Source organism: Rhodnius prolixus, unplaced genomic scaffold (genome assembly GCF_049639745.1).
Source record: "Rhodnius prolixus isolate KJV_2025 unplaced genomic scaffold, Rpr scaffold_25, whole genome shotgun sequence".
NCBI classification, from domain to species: Eukaryota; Metazoa; Arthropoda; class Insecta; order Hemiptera; family Reduviidae; genus Rhodnius; species Rhodnius prolixus.
This window is the reverse complement of record NW_027411585.1, coordinates 179,000-202,180: the sequence shown is the minus strand read 5'-3', so window position 1 is coordinate 202,180 and position 23,181 is coordinate 179,000. Positions and strand designations below refer to the sequence as shown.

The 23,181-nt window shown below is 39.0% G+C and overlaps 1 protein-coding gene across 10 annotated transcripts in view; it reads left to right on the top strand.

The window, feature by feature from the left end:
* Positions 1-22,529, top strand: part of LOC141448384 (uncharacterized) — a 39,293-nt gene extending 16,764 nt beyond the window's left edge. The window contains exons 1-9 of one of the 10 annotated variants that reach the window (XM_074116725.1): positions 4,910-5,038; positions 9,049-9,176; positions 13,728-13,814; positions 17,144-18,760; positions 19,490-20,098; positions 20,738-21,019; positions 22,024-22,068; positions 22,147-22,218; positions 22,350-22,529. In XM_074116725.1, coding sequence (XP_073972826.1) covers positions 17,310-18,760; positions 19,490-20,098; positions 20,738-21,019; positions 22,024-22,068; positions 22,147-22,218; positions 22,350-22,386 — 2,496 coding nt within the window. In that variant the 5' untranslated portion in view covers positions 4,910-5,038; positions 9,049-9,176; positions 13,728-13,814; positions 17,144-17,309 and the 3' untranslated portion in view covers positions 22,387-22,529. The other 9 variants (XM_074116724.1, XM_074116721.1, XM_074116722.1 and 6 more) reach the window with 9 other exon arrangements.
* The last annotated feature ends 652 nt before the right edge of the window (positions 22,530-23,181 follow it).

Here is a 23,181-nt window from a genome sequence, read left to right as displayed (position 1 = left end):
AACCCTTTTTCAAAACTCCATATTGATTTTATTACGATCAAACCAAGAAGAGAGGATTTATTTTTCAATTTGAAGCGATTCTTGGCGATCGTACTCCTCGAAGTCGAATTCGCTCGTCTAGATGCATCTATTCATTTTGTTTTAATTTTAACCAAATTTTAACTTGAGGTATTTTTTTTACTCCCTTTGGCTTACTGCTAAGAGCTGTCACTGCAAACGTGTCCAACTGTTACCATAAATATACTTGCAAGGCCCTTCGAGTTCGAAAAAAAGTTTCTAAAAAAGGGTTGAGTTTGAGTTTGACCTGACAGAATTTGAGCCAACCTGGTGATAATTATCTGACTGTATCAATGCCACTATTATCAGTTTGCATGGTTCAAGAAAGTGCATATTTATCGGGTCACATAAATTATGCACATTCGCATAAATTAATGATTACACATGGAGTTGTGGGTTAATTGTTACAATGCATTTTCTACATAAATCTCCCGATATCTACAAAGACATGCAGGCGTCCCTTCTACAAACTAGAATCCTCTCTCCTTCTTGGTGCTTCTGAGTGAGTCTAAACTAAAAAAAAAAAGATTTTTTCAGAAATGGGTGAATTTTTCTGCGGGTGACTCATCGGGGCATGAAGGAGCGCGGCTGGTGATAAAATTTGGAACTGTTGACCGGAAAGAAGTTATTTTCCCCCACCCTTTGAACAGTTAAGCTGATTCAGCGGAAGAAGTTCAACTTTTGATTGCTAGGAAGGGGAACGAAAATTTGCTGAAGATCAAATTTGACTTTTCATTAGGTGCTCGCTAATGATAAAAAGTCGATCAATCTGAAGTACCACTTGAGTCGCTATCGATTGAACTATCGTCATCGATATTAATCTTATGACCATGTCCTTTAGAAACTACACGAAGTTGAATGACACCTTCTTTTGTTTCGTTAACGATTGAGAACGTAAAGTTCGTGTATTTGAATGGATGTTTGGACGCCCGGTAGTTGGTTCGATCATCAGATCGGTATTGTCACCAGTGGAGTATATGAACTAAATATATCTGTAGCCAAGTGTACCGTTTGACGGCTAGTTCTAGACTGATGATATTTAAATCAGAGTCGAGCAAAATGGTCCATCTAGATTCTGGCTGGTCGCCACCTAGCCTCACCGTCCAGCTAATAGTTACATCAGCTGGCCATTTATTTCTGATTTATCTAATTTGTAACGTTATCAATTTTAATAATTTGATTTTGTAATCTATCGCCATTGTTTAGCGCGCAGAAGGCCGCCAATTTGTTCTGACCACAATAATCGAACTAAAAACACAATTGATCTAACCAAATAGATATTTAACAATAATAATAATAATAATGCAAAAGTTTCTCGCTCAATTACTGATCAATGGATTGATTGAGCGAGCTGAATGCTTTGAGATCATGCGTCGCTGTAAAACGACAAAACTGCTTTTAATAACCAGAAGCAGAGAAGCAATTCGCTCAGTGGTTAGCTCACTGGATTCCCGGGTTCGAATCTAGCAGCATACTCTTAGATCTATGAGCTTCTTCGTAAACGGAAAGTGCTGCCTGTAACTAAAGAACACTATCCTGAGACTGGCAACTGCACTGAAAAAACTTCTAGGCGTCATCTTCCTTAGATGCTGACAAGTTTAATTCCAAAACTTTTAATAAAGAATTTATTTTGACTTAATTGCCAGATTAAATGTACTAACGCCGCTCTCGGTTTTGCTTTTAATCTGGACATCAGTAAGCATTTATATCGATGATTTTAATAAAGAGCGAGCGAATAATATATTTCCACTCTGACCGTTTTCGTGGTCCATCCTCCTTCAAAGTTAGGTACATCCGATTGTGTGGAGAAATCTCTGGTTTCTCCCAGTCAGCCCTTTATCTTACCACGAACTCGTTACAACCAGGAAGCCCAAACTCAAAATTCCACAATTACATATTATCGCTTCGACATTAAGATCGATTGGTTTGTGTTTTCTCAATATCCTCCATCAATTTTTGTTTTTGACTTGGTGTATTTCTTAGCCACCAGTTTTTACTTGTTCCTTCTAAGAGAGAGAATTGCAAAAGTCAAATTTTGTATATCAAGTTTGTACGTCACAAGTTCTAGCAAACAAGCCATATGATTGCTTTAATAGGGAAGAGTTGTGAAGCGTCATTCCAAAACAAGGCACACCAACCGAGTTATTGAGAATGAGCTTTCCGAGTATGGTGCTTTCCGAGAAGTGGACAGTCAGGTTAGCCACCTGGACAAGGAGACCACTGTTCCAACTCATTGTAAAACAGCTCTCGAATTTGCAGTACGCGTCATTCGTACGATAGTTGGAGTGTTACTGTACATTACTGAAGGCATGTTGACATCCCTCCATCAACAGCTGCACTAAACGGGGTGCTTCAAGAATATGAAGAGGTCGCCAGTTAAATTATACATTTAAGTGGAAAACAAAATTTCCCAATGAAAATTAGAAAATAATTAGTTCAGTCAGAGAGTGTCTGCCACAACGCTGTTATTCAGTAATTTGCTAGAATAAGGAAACAGAAATTAACTTCAGCAAAGGAAGAAATAGTTGAATTGCTGGGAACGCCAAGAGTCTCGTGTTCTGTTAGTTCCGTTCTGGTTGGTTCAGTGACATTTGGGCAACATTCAGCGCAAACACAGACGCAAAACTAAATCAAATGACTCCATATTTATCACATCTAACGAAGTAGAAAGTTAAACAAGAAAATGTTGAAGGTTCCCGTTACAGCTCAACTAATGGATTCATTTTCTACACTGATGTGCTGAGCCTGTAATCCAGCCTTGTACTGTGATTCAAATGTATTATTACATTTTTTCTGGCCGTTCTAGGATAGCCAGAGTTCTAGTCCTAAGGGAATAGAATTTTTTTTAACTTGAAACTTTGGTGGTTACTTTCAACAGTGGGGAAAGACACAGAGACGGAACTATGATGAAATCTTAGTTACCACACTTGTCACTCCTAGCTACAAATATGAGATTTCCACTGATGATTTAGTTGCAAGCTTGTAGACTAGCGGAAGTGGCGGAGGCAGTCTGGGAGGGGGCCGATGAAAGCTGCTCAAGTTGGCCAGGCGAAAGTAATTAGGATGTGCGGTAAGGGGGCATCTTCATGGGTAATGAGTGGAATGACTCCTACTTAAAGACATCTGCACTAACACCAAGAGAAAGGTGCAATAACAACTGAATCGTGCGCTCATTAAGACTTGAATATTGAGGTTGGCATTGTTGCAGTATTGGTAATGCTATGTTGCATCTAAAGAAAGTCCAACTGGCTTGCAGGCGTCCGTCCACCAGAATGAGGTCGGTCCTGCCATCCGTATATTAATTATCAGCTGAATCCATTTTCACACCCATCAACTTCCTGTAAATTCTTTGTTCTGTGGTTGTCTGGAAGTTATCATTTTTATGTGATGAAATGCGGTTCGGTTAACCCTTCATCTGCGACACTAAGATAAAGTAAATCTACTCGAACTTAGATGAAGTTGTTTTTGCAGAACACCATGAAGTTTTATTACGCCTGTTTAAAGTAGACTTGAGTGTGACTGGAGTGGATACACTGGAAGATCGGGCCGTCGGAAAATTGTTCGTTTTGGAGGTTTTATCACTAACGGAAATCATCTAGAGTTAGTTGTGCGCAAGGAGTGACACAATACCATATCCTCTCCATAGCCAATCTAGAACAAAGTTATTTAAAGAAATGATTCTTTGAATATTCTATATATAAGAAAAATGTAGAGCAGTTCGCGGGACTTATTTTCCTCAAAGAGTTCACTTAAGCGGCTTCTTGACCTATCTCTCTAATATGCTGCTTTGGTACATTCTAGGGTGTAATATGTATGAGTAACAAATGCGTAGGAAAAAGCCAAAGTTAGAGGGATATCAGTCCACCGGAAATGCTACTGGTTCACTTTTAGAGGAAACCAAAAGTTTCATTGGAAGCTAACCATAACTGGTGTCAGGCCTACCACTTCTCTAATTTTGTTGTTGGGCAGCTGCGACGTCAAACGTCCATGATTAGAATTTTTATATAGAACAGTTATTTTATATTTAAACCATCTTTTCAGTACAAACCCACAGGTTAAAGCAAACACTATTTCGTAAACTGTAAAAGAGAATACGAGTTAGTGATTTCTCGAGTTAGGTCGGAAGTGGCAACCTAAAAGAAAGTTTTGAAGGTTCTTCCTTTGCCTTAGTAAGTTAGATGCTATAAATTAGAAGTCAACGTTATTTGCAAAAGGTAATAATTGGTCAGAATATGTTATATTATTTAGGATGGGCAAAATAGTAATCAAAGTAGAGTAATGAAGGAGAATACGGTATTTTGGTAAAGACGTAATAGTAGCGGTATCTCTATAGTCAGGACGACCAAACAGCGGAACGTAACTGTAGTGAGTAACTGAGGTCGTGCAGAGACCAGACAGCTGACTACACAAGAACGCGGATCAACAGACCGAACTCTGCAGCCCAGATCTGACTAACAGCCAGCACTAGTGAGGAGTAGGGGCCGGAAGGTTAGAGTTGTGTAACAGTCGGCTGAAGGTAACCATAATAATAATGATGGAGCGTAAAGAGGAGAGAATGAGTGAAAAGATGGCCCGTTGTGGTGGCGCCCCGTTATCTGAGCGGGTCAACTAGCCCGCCAATTTGCTTTCCACACAAACAGTAACTAACACTTTCCCTTATGGAATCCAACCAACGCACTATGTAAATAAACATGCATGAATACAGCTTGTTCCGGAATTTACCGCCATATTCTTCAGCAGCCAACAGAAATTTATGTAATCGCGTCAACTTCTTAAACTGAGTTAGTACCGCAAACTCGTTGGAATTATTAATAGTAGTAATTGTGTATGTTTAGGTGTGTAACCATGGTAATGTTACTTTGAAGGAAGATCACAGATAAAAGAAAACTTATAGTTAGCCAAATGCGGCAAGAAGCTGGGTGAGTCTGGTACTTTAGTCCAAAAAATAGGCGAAGAATTTAAGGCAAACGTACGAAATAAAGTGATTATTAAAAAAAGTGACGATCTTGCTTGCGTATATACTCGTATGTATACCTGTACCTGTAATAGGAACTTTGAAATGGAGATTTTAGTTTAGTGTACTTGGCTTCTCTCATTCGAGACGGCAAATTTGGTGGCTAAATGTTTACAAAAATGGTTGTCTTTAACTAACTTCTTTTAAAATACTTTTTGAATGGAAATATTGGCCAAAGATGTCGATTTTTACCAACTAAGACATGGAAAACTTCTTCCAAAAGAAAATGAGTTCTTCTGAATCTGGCAAAAACAGTTTGCAAGCTTCCGTAAACCAAGCTGCACTTAAAGACAATGTCTTTATAGCTTTGCGTTAAAATAAATAATTAGCAGAATAGTGGCTCAGAAGATATTTTAATTACTTCATAACACAGAAACTAGAAGACAGCATCATTAAGAGTTAGGAGCGATAGAACCAAGTAAATTTGGTAAGAAACCAGACAGTATTTCTGATATTTCTCTCAGTTGAAGAAAATGATAACTTTTGAGTACTTAGTGTTTCACAATCGTATTAAAAAGATCAGCGGAAGCAGACGGGTCGAAGGGTTTTCAGATAGAAACAAATATTTAAGAAATCATGTGCAACTTCTGTCACAATGCAATCTGTCTCGAGTTGTACGACTTAATGAGTCCGGTAGTTCTCGGTGGACAGCAATCAATTGTCGAAGGAGGTCTATTTCAACAAGGTGGTGCAGTAGGCTCCTGCTCGCAGCCTTGCCAACTCTATCGGCTCATTAACTATTTAGCCTCGTGTTATCGCTTGGCAGCACTTCCTCCCCTAAAAAAACGGGGGGAGCATATAGACAGAAACCAGTCTCCCACCTGTTGGTTCCCAAGATGCCCAATTTCTAATAACACCCTTTGGTGAATCCCTACAAAAATTAGAGAGAAAAACCTATCTAACAATCTTGCACTTCGAAACAATACAAACAAAATTAATAGATCAACATACAGGCAGCGAATATCCCAAACTAAAAATAAAACAGGAACCATTTTAGCAAAAATGCAAAGTGTTCAATGAAGGAGCATTTCCGGTCGGCTGACTTTGAAGAGAAACTAATTTTGGGGTCTCATTCGGGTTGATAAGTAGAAAAATCCAATTCCGAACGCTGACAGACAATCATGCAATCCAGTTTTGAATACCAATTTTTTTTTCCTGCTGGAAAACTATAATTTCCAGGAAAATGGAAATCCCTTTCAGTCCCAAAAGTTTCTCTCACGAAGAGGAAAAAGAAAGAGTAACTAATTACCCAGAGTGATTTACGTAACAACAGAAATATTGATATAAAAATGATTTACAAAGATATTTTTCGAAGGCTAACAAGAAATGGATGGTATGAGAAGTGTCAGCCAGTAACTACACACACCTTGTTCTCGTTAGAGCGGTGACGAAACTGCGCGCCCCAAGGCTGCGCGGGGATAGCGTGTATGACCCACTTGCGCGTCGATTATTTCTTCATCGCTAATCATTGCTCCCCACCATTTCCTATTCCAGAGTAACTTACTGGAATTTGCTCACTTTCTCTCACTTGATTCGAGCCAAACTTTGCAATTAATTGTTTTCTCCCGAAGTACATGCTTTGTGGTTCACATACTTGGGCTTTTGGCGAGTTGTGGTGTGGGTTTTTGGGAAAACAACATATCCCCTTCTTCCCCCCAAAAAAGGGGATTTACAATAAACTCTACCTTGCTCCTGCCTAAATCGAAAGGGCGTCTCTACCTAAAAGTTCTCGTAAAAGGCATATGCCCTGCATTACTCTAAATCGCAAAATCTCGGGAAGTTCGATTTAATGATTGATTTGGATGCTCTCAGGGTACCAGGAAATAAGATCTCGAGACTAAATCTGCCAATCGAAAGTGCCACTTGACAGAACCGATTTTAAATTCTTTTGTGATTTTGTCAGCAAAACCTTTTTAAGATACTTCTGAAAAAATGAGGGTTCAGTTGCCTCTAAAGTGTAATTTAAGGACAATTTATGATCTCGTTATTGTAGAATATCGTTAGAAGTGAAATTTGTCCCAAAATTTGAGAAACATAGTCTGATCTTACCCTTGCAACCAATATGCAGTTTAAACACTTAATAGGTTATCAAGCCTATCTATGAGGAGAGATCGCATGTTCTGTTTACACTCGGTTCCTCTTAGAGGAAAACAGTGAGCGGATCCAAGCCTTGGACTTGGCGGAGCTCAATACATACTGCATGACTACGGGTGATCAGTGTGTGTGTCTATGTAATGTATAAATGTTAATGATATTATTGGATTTAATGGGGTCGAGCGAGAGTGTTGATGTAATGGAGGCGATATATGCGAGGAGGACCACCCACTGGTGAGCCGTGTGTCTATTAGCAGAGCCGTCTGTACAACAGCCAGCAGAAGCAGTAGTAATGACAATAGTGGGTAGATGGCGTACTGGCACAAGACTGCCGCCACTTATACACGCATACCAACATACTGTGACACTCTGAGTGTATGTGGAGCTGGTGGACATGAAGCAGGCTGGCCAACCATTGGCACTCCACCAAACACGTATACATACACACTCTAACAATATATCTACATGTATATACAGATATAGCAGTGGCAGCGTATACACACGGACATTGCACCTTATTGACTCGAAAGCTAGGGAGTCGCACGGCGAACACGGCCGACAACTATCGAACTGGGCCGACCCCAAATCTCTCTCTCTCACTCACACACACAGACGCACACACACACACACACACACACACACATACACACACACACACAATCACTCCATCTCACTTACTCTTAGGCGAACATAAACACTCGGTTATACCTCACACTAACACACTATGGAATTCTCTGAGCTTCACTGTGTTGGTCGCCAACACATTTAACCTCCTACCTCGCTCTATCCGAGTGCTGCTCAATGACACCCGACCGCGCTAAAACCCCACTTGCCCTCGTCGCCAGCTAGCTCCCAACCATTCTGCTACAGTGTGTCCGTGTAGCCAAGAGAAACATTCTCACTGTTCAAGATAGACGCTAGCTTTTACTCTTCTGATCCGCTCACAGTCCAGGATACAAAAGGAAGAAGCGACTCTCAGAAGAAGAGGATCTTTGCTACGGTAGCCCGACCAGCACACTCTGCTGTCTCAGTGTGTAACTACTCCTGCCGCGTCACCTACTCCCCCAACACCATAACATTTCATCTCTTAAAAAGCTTTAACATAAAGAACAAAAAACACAAAACAAAAACAATTATTTCATCTTTTCTTTCTTTTAACATCATTTGTATTCTTTTTCCTTTCAGTTTATTTGTTTTTTGTATGATATTTTGAATGCGCGGTAGGAATATTAACTTGAAGGAATTTTTGTTTTGTCCCCGCTTGTCCTCATTCTCTTATATGGTTGGCAACACTGTGACTAATGATTGCTATCGTAAACACGGTCACAATAAAACAAACAAAATTCTGTTTTGGATACTCCATATTGCCAAAGTTACGAAACCCAGCAATGGCACTTGGAAAGAAACATCTCCACCCATCCTGCGGATCTGCCATGGACGATATTTTTTATGAAGATAAATGAAATAAAAGTAACAGATTAAAGTACATTTAATCTTTATACGCCATTTTCGAACATTAATTATTAAATTTAAGGTTTTTGCTATTTTTAAATATGTGATATAGGGTCCGTCCACGTCACACAATTTTCCAAAATCATTTTACGGACTCAGGTTCAGGGGACATCAAAACGGATATAACCGATATCAATATATCTAACTAAAGTTTATTATTTAAACTGTGTTTTTTAGACCTATCTTTTAAATATTTTTTATTTATATTCTGATGTTACATACTCCAAATAAATGAATTAAGAGTAATTAAATATAAAACTACAATTTACAGCGCTTGACATTTTTGCAATAACACTTCCAGGTTCAAAAAAGCAAGAGAAACTACAAATTCTAAAAGTTATAATAAAATAATAAACAACCTTTTTGTAAAGGTTGCCCAGTCATGATTTCATTAGTACAGGCGTGGTCAGTCTGATGTGGGCGTGGCTAGCTATCACCATCATGGCTTCCTGTTGGCTCCACATCCACCGACATTTTGGTTCTTCAATTCTCTATTCTGGTTGGTCAATTTTTTAATGCGAATTATTTCTAATTAAAATATATTTTAATTTTTTTTTTACACAATATTTTCCCAAAAAGGTATTCGATGAAATTTCAGAATGAGCAATTAAAATAATTGATCTAAAAATCGAGATTTTCTCAAGTAATATTTCCTGTTTTATAATAGTAACACAAGCGGAAATGGTAATGTGAGGGAATATTAAATATTTTATTGGCAAATAAAAATAAAATCTTTGCGTATAGTTCACTTACAAAACGCTGTTTTCTAAGATAATTAGCTCTCTTCTTAATGCTCTCAAGAGGCCCACATCAAGTTTTAAAGAATTTTGCAGGAGTCATTTTAAAGAAAATCTTAAAAAATCTGAAAATTCATTCAGTAAGGCTTCCTTCCTGTTTTGGTATCTAAGCGAAATTCCTAATTTCATCTTTCTGGGATTTTTGGTTTTTGAGTTAATGTTGGTGATTTCGCTCACACAAGCAGAAAAACTTTTTAAGACTCTAGGGACAACAAAACAGGTATTTCCGCTGGAAGCTCTAATTATTAAGCTGCTCATCTGCAAAGTGTGATTGATTACTCACCGGGTGAAAGGGGAAGGGAAAAGTCATAACGTTAGCATTTCCGGGCAAGACCTACTATCTACTCTAAAAAGTTAGCACCTTATTTAATCTTTCTAAATATTACTTAATTCGTGCAACCGCTCATTATAATAACAAAAAGAGTGACGTCAACATCCCCCCTCTCACAGAAATGCTGCTAATTAAATTTTCTGGCTAAAATTGTAGAAATAAAGGTAATAAAGTTTAAATGTGTATGGAGCAGTTCGGATATTTCCGGCGAGACAAACTGACGCGATCGCAATTCTCTGACTACCTTGTGCGACCCCTAATTGGTAGAGCCAGAAAAAATAGGCATTGCTTTCTCTCACTAGGAACTGGAGAGGGCAATATTACTAATAAGATCATTAAAACGGAATATAATTGAATTACAATAGTCTGTTAAAACGAAATGCTGTTTAGTCATGCTCGCCATGTTGCGGGTGTTTATAATTTGTATGTTCTCAACATTCCAAATATGGTGCGCAAGTTATAAAAACTTGAATAAAAACAAGTTGATAAGTAGTGGAATTTATGTGCATACAGAGATCAGCATTTAAGAAGGTAATTTATGATGGCAGCTGAGCACTAATTCAGAGAGCCAGCGATGTTTGATATCGGACCGCGTTATTTAATGGGTGATAATTGTACGGTCAGTGATAGGAGCTGTCCTGCTCACTTTAATCTGGCCATCAACGAATTATCGATTGATTTAGTGCGATTTATTTTCTCCTCAGAGAATGGTTAAGTTTTTATTTGCTATCTACAATGTTTATCCTTCTTCCAGGTATTTACTTGTTTTTACTAAACTGACAAGAGGTGAAGAAGTCTTCGGCGGCCAGGGAAGCCTTGATAGCTCTTTACTCACCTTAACTATGAATATCTGCTACCAGCACACTCCTTTCCGTTCCAAATTATTAGAGTTAAACTTTACTATTCGTACTTCCTCCTGCTAGTCGATCTTCGATAGTCACTTTCTCTGGGTAGGACGTCTCTATCGAAGTTCGTTTGGAGATATCCCTTATAGGGTACCTTTACTCTAGGAACAGTGTGTTTTGACCATGTGTAGGTGAAATTCTAGTTAAAACACGAATCGTCGCAGTAAATTTTAAAGTTTTTGAGATTGGCTCAGAAATATTTTCCATTATTTAAACTTCCGCAAGAGATTATACAGTTCCATAACAATTATGTATATCAAAAATTTGTCTAGAAAATTTCATTTTAGGGCGGAGGACTAGTGACAGGATGTCCTGTGAAGGAAATATATTTCCAGATGGAAGTCAGGGAGAAAATTATGAGTCAGAATGTTGAGGGTGGCAATAAGAGAAACTGGAGCGAGTTTCTGCCACAAATTGATCCTCGAAGAAGGCCAACATTGGTCAGTTTCACCAATTACGGCTGTCTGTTCCCAACCATTACTAAGGCACCGTTTAAGCGAATACATATTAGGTTGCGTATTTAAAATAATTAAGATTTTTGTTACCCTTATTAGTCCAAAGCAAACAAAAGCTGACTTCTCCAGGAAGTCTTAAAGTTTAGGTTTTCTGTGGGAATAGATCTCATTTTGAAAATACCTCTTTGAAATTAGAGGCACGTATTTGAAATATTCGCCCCCGAGAAAGAAAGACGAGTGGATTTTTTCTTCAAATGGGGGGGGGGGCTTAAACCCAAAATTGCGTAATTCAGACTAACGCTCCCCAGATTTTTTTAAAAACCAACTTTTCCAGGTGGGAAACGGAAGTAAAAATTCGCTACTACAATAGCGACGAGAGTAAAAAGAATTGGAACAAGTTTTATGAAAGAATAATTCTACTAAATATACTCATGGATATTAGAATATGGTTTAAATAGGGTCTACTGTGCGGCTCCAGCGATTGTGACAACTCAGAGTGCAGCACAGTTCCCACGTACTGGTCGGTAATGGGCCGCCGCTCCGGTAATAGACATCTAACTGTACTTCTCCAGCACTGGCTGCCTCCCACATCTAATTTCCCTTCCTCGAGCGCTCTCTCCCACAGTGCTCTCTTCCAGTCCACCTTCCTTCCTCTAGGAGCTCTTTAACCAACGCTGACCCGTACCTTTGTCGCTCGACCTGTTCTGGAATCTTCTCTCCTCATACACGCGCTTACTTTCTTGTCCACAACTAGTGAAATTGCCAGCACATTCACATCTAGTTGACTCTCCTATCTCCTCTACATCACATTTTCTAATAACCGCCCTTCCTTCCAATAGCGCTAGTCTTCACCATTACATAGTAAAAACACAAAATAAAGAAAAAACATTCATTGCCTACTAGCATAACAAATCTTCTTCTCCTATTAGAGTACGTCATTCCTTTACCTTCTGGAAGGTCTCCTATTTCCTTGACGTGGGGTTCAGGCATCCTTCTCACCGCTACTTCTCGCCAAATCTTTTCTGTAAACAATAAAACATTGCCTTCAGATTTTTAAACGTCAACTTTCAAGTTTTTTTAAAAATTAATTTGAACTCATTTACCTCGCCAAATTTAGGCAAATTATTTCAAGTCATATTTTGCAGTTATTAAAGTATCACCGAATGATCAAACTATCATCTTGATTTATCAACAGTAAGAATTAATGCAAAATGATACTTTGCAATCAACTCTACTTTGAACTTTAGAAGGAGAAGTGATAGTTTGATAGTTCGACGTCACTCCGGAACCTTTTAATTAGATGAAAACTCAAATTGGAAAATTAGACTTGAAACACTGACTATGGAATCGTTGGCGGCGTAGATGAGGTTAAGCAAACCTCTTATGAGATCCAACTGGCTCCTTCCTCTCCCAGGCAACATCGCTCCATGCAGCTTCATGTTTCTCACTTCGGCAGGAAAGAGTTAATGATCTTATTCCATTGCCTGCCTCAATCACCTGTTATAGAAAATATATTTTTGCACTTGAATAAGACCACATTTCTGCCACTACGTAATTTCTCTAAGTTAATAATGTACCCTTATGATGCTGGTAGACGATGGCTGAAACACACTGACACAGACTGCAGCCTGCACTGTCCTGACCTTGGACATCGCTTGACCTTGCTCAACTCACTATGTTAGGGCTGTCAATAGACGGGAGTTCCTTCTGCACAAGGGAATACAGGTATGTGACTCGCATACTGGGCCCCACTTAACTCCTTCAGACTTTCTAACTGTGTAATTGATATTTATAATTTATCTAATTTTAGGGTTTAATTTTACATCAGCAGTGGCAAAGTGTTTTGTTGCGAACTCACCGCAATGATCAATATTTCCTTTTCCTGAAAAGGAATGCCGCCATCTTGTTGGTGTGATATGAAGATAGTTGTAACCAGAGTCGTTTCTTATTGGTCAATACTGATTTCTGGCCATCGTCCACCATCAGTATGAATTCATAAACCGTGTGTCATCATCACAGAAATACAATTCAAGCTTCATGGTGTGCCTTCCAAACTGCTAAGCACTTGGTAAAATGTCCAGATCTAAAGTAATTTAATGAATAGTATGATAAAATAATAATGGGCACGTGCATGTCTTTTTCTTGTAGCTCAGCAAGAATAGTGCTGAGTAATGCCATAGTGAAGTTGAAATCTCTAAACCAAACTACCTCTAATGATGGACGAAAGTCCGAAATCGGTCAGAGATACAATAAACAGGCGAAGATACCTCGGATAAAATCAAAGTTATTATAAAATACTTCTTTAGGGGAAGGCCATTTGTCCACTTTGGTTTTTAATCGATTTCTCGAAAATAATATTCGAAATAAAAGTTCTTCTCCATCATAAGTGCAACAATTACAAAATGATGAAAACCAAATTTTGGACATTTTCGAGAAAATATCAGAAAAAAATCCGCCAGTAAAGTGGTACTTCCGTTTGAACGGTCGATCTACCGTTCGAAAGTATCGATTAATATCGATTTTCGCCTTTTAGCCACTAACATCATTTTCTATCTTTTTCAGACTCCGGAGATCTCAGCAAGTCGGAATCGATTCCATCGCCGTTACTTTCCTTATCAGTACCAAGTGAAATTACTTCTCTTGTTAGTGGTGAGTAAAAGTGATCATATTGTGCTGATTATAATAAACTTTTTTTTGGAAAAACTGCTTTAATCAGAGTCATTATTTTCACCTCCTCTCATTTTAAACATCCTCATTTTACTTCTGACTATATTTTGTATTCTAATTATATTGTTAAAAATACATATGAGGTGCATGGGTCTTTTAAGTTTTTACTTTTTTACTTTAGTAAAGCGAAACGATATAACTTTCATAAAAGTGGGTAGTGGCTAAATGTATTACCCAAAATGTAAGCAGTTGAAAAGAACTAGTTTGGGTAAGTTAAGCCAAGGGGTCGAGGACACCAACGTAGAGACCTGGAAGTTGGTAACAGAGGTTAAGGGTACGTCTAATCTTAGCTGATAAGGCCTTTTTATCGAGTGGTCCTCTTCATTTATCCGAAAGAGCCTAGAATTTACCATTACCTAAGGATAAGCCATAAGAACACTTTTACCATTGGGGTGAAGCTGAAAGAATTGTAGCCACGCAGATCGCGGATGCAAAGAACAATTAGACAATGGGTGGGGGAGCCAGCTGTGACTTGGGCCAGCTAGGCACACAGGTGTCGCGGCTTGGACACCTGTCCGCCGATCTGCTTCCTATTACAGCATCACAGCCGTCTGCATCCATAGCTACGACCAATCTTCGCCCCGACCAACTCGTTCTAAATAATTCATGGCAGTTTATGGATGTTTTTTATTACGACATAGTTTGTAGACTATCTGGCTTTATGGATACTTTTATCGTGTCTTATCTTTTTTATTACACTCGTCTGAGTGGTGATCTGGAATCACTAATGTAGACCAAATTCAGGTTGATCTCTCAGATTTGCATAAGCAGGCGCTCGATTTAAGTCCAGTTTTTAAAAATTTATCAACAAAAAAAAGAAAGAGAAATTAAGCAAATGAAAATGAATCTTATAATATACTTCCTCCAATTCGCATGTTTCGGAATAACTATTACTTGTCTTTTGGGGGTCTTGCTTTTGTTTCACTACGAACAGTTCAACAACTTGTTCAAAAGAACAAATTTTTCTTCAGATGGTAGATAATTGTGGTGTGCGAACGTAAGCTCATTTCGGATTTAAAATCAAGAAGGCAACACCGCCTAAATAGGAAGAAGCTGCTCCTAAAATTAGAATGAATTTAAATCATTTGTTCACGCCAAATGCTAACTCTTAATTGTAGAAAAAGTAAAAACGTTTGCTGGACTCTTATTTTAGGCCATATTTTACTTGAAAGGTATCGCTATTGTACCGATACATCTAAAATGTTCTATAAAAAGAAGTTTCTCTTCCATTTTCCACGATTTTTTCAGCATCAGTCTACTCTAGGGAATCTCGTTAAAAATCTAATTGTAACTTGGGCATTGTTGACCAGAAAGCTGTGAAGTTTGCACGTCATGTCATCACATATAGTGTTGCGGAAGTGGCAGCCATGTATTGCCAGATAATAGCAGATATAAATGTTTAATATTTTAATGATTAATTTGTTCGTGGTATTTAAATAAATGGTGAAAGTATTAAATATTTCCTTTTTCTTACTAGTGCGAAAGAGAAGTATTGCGATCGAGTCAAATCTTGTAGGCATCGAATTTTTACCGTAAGTTTCCGTTCTGGAATCAAGCTGCAGCTGTTTTTTCCCCGCAATTTTGAATTCCGTCGTAGTATCACTGATAATTTTCTAGCCTTCAAGGAATCGATCAATCAGTATTTAAAGAAATATCTTCAATAAAATATTAGTCGACCAACAGAAAATTGGTAAAGAGTAAATAAAACAAGTAATAGTTTACCCGTTAAACTTGCGATGACATCATCTCCGACTGAATTGTAAACATTCTAGACTTTATCGACTGTGAATAAAGACTGAACTTTTCACTGTCTCTCTCTTTAAATAAAAAAAAGCATTTTATTTATTTCAGTTCGAAATCTTTGTGATTTTAGTTTCCGCTAAAACAAGATATGAATTTATAAACAAACTCTTTCAGTAAACAATGTCAGATAGCAATAAACAATTCACTCTTGTATGCAGTCACTTGTTAGCAACCATAACTTCATTAAATTACTTTCGTGCGATTAGAGTTGTTTATATGATTACAATAAATAATTCTATTTATAATTTATGCCAAGTTTGGAGAATTGTTGGGAAGAAAGTCAGTCTTAACAGAGCAGTGGCAGTGACAGTGCGTCCTGTTTGGCGAAGGTAAGTTATGCCTTTTTTTTTTGAGGGGCCTCCACTTCCGCCTTATCAGCAATATTTTTAGCTGATTCAAAAAGATTTGTAATTGATTTCCGCTTTTTCACTTTAACTTCTTTTCTTGAAGTTTATAGACAAATTACAGGTTAAGTCCGTTCACATTGATCTTTAATATCCCATAAGTGTCTGAGGTCGGCACAAATTAATTAGGAAGGCCACGAGAAGCGACATCCGCAAGTAATCACGTTACCTCTTCACTTCACTCCTGTAAGTACCGCTAAATTACCCATAATTCGTTTAATTGTCCGTCTCAGTGGCTGAGATTACTAATTAATATTTACTTAGTGCATATTCTGCAGCTTCATTTGGATAAGAAACGATTTTGTTCTAATTGGCTCGAATGATGCCTCGCAGGGCAGCTGTTCCGGCCAGCGCTGAAACTCCTTCTGGTCACGAGACCGTCGCCAGCACTTTCTCTTCAGACCCTTCAGGATCCTTCTACTCACCTCTCATCATCATGTAAATACTCCTCCTTCCTACTATCTTTATGTTAAGTAAATTTACTTATTTTCATAAGTTATCAAGACATCCATATCTTGGGCAAATATTTCATGAGTATTACTCAAATGGCTCCTGTTGCAATATATTTTGTCACTGTTTAATACCAGCCAATCCTTTTTCAACTTTGGTAATTTAACGCATTTCTGCAAATAGAGAACAACCTTTTGGTTCTCATTTAGAGAAAGATGATTGGTTTGGCAGCACTGTCTTGAAATCTTTGCTCCCACAACTTCATAAGAATAGGAAACAATTACTGGATTGCCAGCTGTTTGCTCCCATTTTTGTTGGGGTTAATTGGGTCGGCTTAATACGCCTTTTTATGCCCTGGAGTGACTAAACTATCATTGTTTGAGGGCCGCTGACACCGGGTTGATATCAATAAAAGTTCTTGACACGATAAACTCTTTCTATCGCTTTTAATATGGTTGTTTCCTAATGACTTTTTACACCCCACTTTGCCCACGAAATTTGTCCTTTACGCTTAAAGCTCTGTGATTGGCAGCGCTTGCAGTGTTAGATAAATAACTTATTAATGCCCGCCTTTCACGGTGTTCTTTCTTGCAGAGATGATGACGATGATGTAAAAGTGGTGCACCGTGAAACTAATGCAACAACTGACGGCCAAGTGTACTTTCAAGTTCCAGGACCCATTGCAGGGAATCCAGAACCTGGAACAAGCCAAATACAGCAAGCTGACCCGGAACTGCTGCAACAGGAGGCCGTAACTGCAATGATTGCTGCTAACGACCACCACCACTTGTGCACCATTCCAACAGTGCAGAGTGATAACACCCACCTGATAACCAGCCAGGCGTTTCCCACCGTCCAAATGTTCCCTACGGTTATGGTGCCGCATTTGATGGTGCCGATGAGCCGGATCCGTTCAGCCATCCTCTCCACAGTCACACCCACCCTCCTCTTTGATGCTGTCAACTGTTGCGAACCGATCGCAGTAATCAGCTCTGTAATAGAACCAAATCATCAACATTACGAGAGTCATCGAATTTGCAGACAGATGGGTTTCTGTAACGCCGCCATACAACCATCCTTGCAGGGCAGTATTCCAGATCATAGATTTCTACACGGAGTTCAGCCACAGAACTATGATGCGCAGCGTCCAGAATTAGGTATGATGACAATTGAAAGTAGAGGGCTACTTCCTCAGCTTTCCGCTGGTTTAGCTATTTTTGAGCAGAATATTCCACATAGGAGGAACAGTATTTCGGAACCCAGATACGATCGCAATATTCACTTAGTAGAGGTCGCTCGAAATCACGCTCCATTCCATTTGGAACAGAACGAGTTGACGAACAATGTAGAGAGGGCTAGTTTTCTACCATATAGAACAAGATCAAGGTATGAAAACAACTTAATGTTGCCGAACATCGTTTCAGAAGAAAGGTGCGATCTGAATGCTTCTTTGGGTGGAGTTTTTCCTCAGTATTTCGATTTTCGTCGTATCGAACAGAATGAACTAATGGACAGTTCAATGCCACTAAACCAACAACATTACAGAGCTAAACCACCTTACAATCAGATGAGAACATTCCCTTCCTCTTTGCACAACATTGTTCCACAAGAGCGACATGATCGGTATATTTCGTTTAGACTTCCACAAGAACCTCAGCTTTACAGTTCTCAGCACCCGGAATCAAACGTAATGAGGAACAGTGAAAATTTACCCGTCGCACGCAATCTGACATCGCAGAATTTCATTTCAGATTATAATCACATCCGAAGCTGTCCAATAGTGAGACCACCAACTCGGTACAATGTTCCACATCATCCAACACCGAATGTGATGAGAAACATGATGCCACTGCGGTATGCCAATTCACTAAATCACCAACATTGTGGAAGTTATCAAAGGTTAGAACAGACGTATTCATACAATCCAACGTTCCAAAACAATGCTTTGGTGCAAAAGAACGGTCGTGTTACGCTGCCGGCCCAAGCTGTTGATTCTTACTACAATCAGCCTCAGACTGTGATGGGGAACAATGTTCAGAGAGAACAACGATATCAAGATATGCAAAGGTGTGGTGCCTCAGGACGTCGTGCCAACCTGTCGCTACAACCATCCAACCAGCATACTCTTCAAGTGGAGCAACGTGGTCTCAGCGCCACACTTGGTGATCATCTACCTCAGCATTGCGTCGCAGAACAAACACCACCTTCCTGGTAATATTTTTTAATCCTCATAAATATAATTGCAGGATTTAGTTATTTCTCAAACTATTGAAGGAGTAAGCAACCCGAGACGGCCGTATAGCCTCAACGACATGTTTATATCTAGCGCTAGAATTCTCTCTATCCGAGATTAGCCGGAAAACTGTTTCTAAAGGTTGACAGAATCCGGTTCGTTAGTCTGACAAAAGGCTCACTAGTAATATACCGGATGCAAATCAGAAAAACCGGGAAACTAACTGCCGCTATAAACTTTTCTCATCTTAACTGTTTAACAAACAAAAGACTATTATAGTCTACCTGTACACTGTTTCCTGTGTTTTAGACTAATCTGGGCATAAAGACTACAATAGTGGGATGCAACCAAATGTTCCTATTTTCTGCAAATAAATCCCTTCCATCCAAACCTTAAGGAAATGGCGAATGTTTCCTAGTAAGGATGTAATCTGATGACCTCAAAATCCCTTTCAAAATTCTGCTTTTCTCCGATTTCAGGAAGCCCATCCAAAACCATTAATCGAACATCTTTAGGCTACCAAACACAATTCAAGGCAGCCCCATTCTAGATAGCTGAATCTAAGAGGCCCCACATATCTTCCTTTAGCTTTATAAAAATAAAAAAGTGCTCCAATCAAGCAATCCATACGGTTTTAATTTTGTAATTACATTTAATTGTTTTCTCATTGTAAATTAAAAAATTAAAAATCTTATAAATCTTTGTAGCGCCACAAATAGTGGAAATATTCCGCAAGCATCTTCAGATCATCGTTTTGGGCAAACAATGGCACACTTACAGCAACAAATCAGAAAGGAACCACGAGTTCGTACAACTCCAGCTGGAAGAAGGCAGAGTAAGATAGTGCCGGTGTTACCAAACGCTAATCAGCTACCAGTGTATCCAGTCACCCATAATATCTCACTAGTGATTCATCCTCCTGCACCGGCCGTTGGGACTCAACCAGAACAGCAGCAACCACCCAGTGTGGCCGCAATTAGCATATCATCAAATCAAGTCCCACAACAAACACCTACCACCACTTCTAATGTTCAATATGGGCACTTATTCGCAAATTCGTTAGTTCACCATATTAAAGTGCCGGCTGCTTCTGTATCGCAGCCAGTGAACGAGCCGACTATATTAATTCCACAACTATCTGTGGCAAATAATGTGTCCCAGCCGGTTGACATGTCGACATTGGTGCCTGACACCCACCGCCAACAGATTATCACGCCAACAACTCCTCTTGCGACAGCCACTTCCGCCAACAGTAATTCAGGACAACAAATAAGCAATGAGAGCTCTGCAGGTGGTAGCAGCAAACTTACCTCCAGGTGAGTTTAACTCAAGCATATTTTTGCAAATGAAAGTGTAATGGCAATTTTTCGGGCGGGCTTTGCGTCCAACCACTAAACTAGGAGTTGTTGAGGGAAACATTCTGTACTAATCATTTTTATATTAACCATTAAATAAATTCCCTGGTCTAGACCGGAAATAAAAGCCAGTACCACAATACTTATCTTTGCTTACAGGCCTCGACTCTAACCGCTCTTGGTGCCCAGTTAGAGGAATATTGCAATAGAATGAAATTTTTTATGTACAGTACTCACGTAGAGAAACGAGTTTCGAGGTCCTCTGATTGAGTCTGTAAGCGAGTATATTTCGTTTCCTTCAATGCTCCATAGCATCCTTATCGAAGGTTCCAAAATTCGACTCTTTGTTCCTGTTGTCCGAAATATGTGCTTACACATATGTGCTTACTTTTGCATACATGTTTATTTACACACTATGCTGCACACATTTCTATGAAACAGAGAGAGGTAAAGAGAATCTAGTCTCGGGGTGGAATCTATGAACTATATCCCGGGCCCTTGCGGTTTCGCGTAACGAAATTTGGAAATTCCTATTCCATCCATATGTATATCTTTTTATATATGTAAATCTGTTTTAATAAATTAATTTATCGTTTATAGAAATAAAAATTCTGCGGCTTCAAAGCTACCTAAAGTAGAAGACTTGGCTAACGATAAAGAAGCACCCCCGGTGAAAGTACGCAAAATGGGACAGATCTGTCCACCGGGAGGGTACTTCTTGGAGCGAAGCAACCAACTAGGATCTCATGCTGCCGCTGTTGCCGATGCCACGGCGGCAAATACCCGCAGAATTTCGACTGCGGAACCAAACAGAACTGAGAATGCTACTTTAACGTCAGCAATGGCCACATCCTCCGCACAAAACGCTTTCTGTAGTAGCAGGTGAATATTTGTAAACAGTTTGCACTTGAGGAAATCTTAAATACCTGGGTGAAAGCCAGCGCATATTCGTGTACCCTTTTACTTATATAGCTCCAACAGTGAAATTAAATTAGCAAGTTGCCTGTGTGATGTAGCCTCAGATTATAAGAAATTAATAGGCGAACAAATATAAAATGGCTATCACAAAAAGTACACATGCGCAGTTCTCAAATCAGTTTTCTTATGGAAAACTTTTCAAATACCTAATTATTGCGCGCATCACTGGTATACGAATTTTACTGAAAATGTGGGTATCCATTTTGAGGAAATCACCAAAATGTGATACATCAACTTGGGGGAATTGGGAGCTGGTAGTATGGGGTTACCCCCTCCTGGTATTGGGGTTGGCCTAAAATATCCATTGTAACGCCAAGATCTTTAAAGAAGTGGCAGGTTCACATAAACAGACGAATAATAAAATCAAAGATTGATGGCTTCCCCAGTATTTAAACAAATAATTTATTTTCCAATAGTTAGTAGAGTCTACTCAGCAAGGAAGAGTATTGAGAGTCGGCCGAGTTCCATTCCCGGTCATATCATCTGTTGACGGTCATCAATTGATTGATGAAGCACCCGTCAGCCAAATTATCTTACTTTTCTAAAATATTAATATTGAACAGGATTCAGTATTGATTGGCGGAATGGGGTGGACCAGCTTCACTAGACACTGGCAAAGTAGAGCTGTTCCTGGGGTTGTTAAGGCAAGGCAGAGTAGTCTCCCAATGGGAGAAACCGTTCACCCGCTGAAGGACTGCCTGATAAAGGATTAAATGCTAAAATTCTCATCATAACAAACTGTCAATAGCTCCCTCTTCATAACAAACTGTCAATATTTCCTTCTTCAATTTGAAAATGTACACGATCACGATGCTTCCTCTCGTAGGAGAAAGATAACGGATGAGGAGTGCCACTGTCTGGGTTGTCCTGTATTATTGTTAAATTTCTTTATTAGATTTACTTTACAGGTCTAATGAACAACGTGTCGTCGATACTCTAACCAACACACTCAGGTATGTTAACATAACATACTTGTATTTGTGACATATTATCACCCTTTCTTGTTTACAAAAAGATAAAGAACATTACAGGAGGAAGAATCGTAGTTCGACCAGTTTGGAGAATGAGGGAGCGACATCGGTCCATAGCGTGAAGTCGAGAAGGTGAGAAGGCGATGAAGTCATTCTGTGTAAATAACTCCATTTTCAGTTGGTGGACCTCTTTTGAGATAAATTTTTGAAATAAGTGATGACTGCTGTGTGAGATCATTAAAGAAGTAATCGAAACGTTACAGAAGAAGCGGTTATCCAGATAGCAGTTCCAATAACTAGAGGCTGAAAAACGTACTGTGGCCGTTGGTCCGCCGACATTAGACAACTGAAGAGCTATTTGCTGATTTTTTTTAATTATTCTACACAACTACTGTTTTTGTAATTAACTAAAAGTTATTCAATTAAAAATTTTTACTTTTGCATTTCATTTATTTTATTAAAACTTAATTTTTGTTGTTCTCAAGTTGACGACAAACACTTCATTCCGCCAACACTATATTCAGTTGTGTAGATGACCGAAACGGTGAGGACTTGACGGAGATTGTAATGATGTAATTGTGACGATTCTTGATCATGATTGATCTGGATTCAATTATAAATAATAATGAGAAATCCGTGAAAACCCAATCACTTCCTCTTACCGCAATGTCGAATCAGGCGTGACGTCACAGCTCCTCCAACATCTCACTAATATCTATTATTCGTCAGTTCCAAAGAGAAAAGTCTGACCTGTGAACACTAGAATATTATTACAAGAGGACCCCCTCCTCTAAAAATCCCGTTTAATAAAGTTTCCTGGATAAATATTTTAAATCAACGTGTGTACACAAATAGTACAGCTGTTTTAAATCTGAAATACTGGAGATTTGATTTAATAAAGTGGCACTTTCATTTTATTGACATGGTGAGGTCAGCTGGAGACAACTGGACCAAAAATCAAATGTGAACGCTGTGCAATGTTTCGTTTGTTTGGTATTGTGGTTGGTTGCACATTTCCATAAGACATTCACAGTCTGTTGAAGAAGATAGACGACCAAGAAGTGGGGAAGCCGAGGGAATGTAGCAGATAGGAGT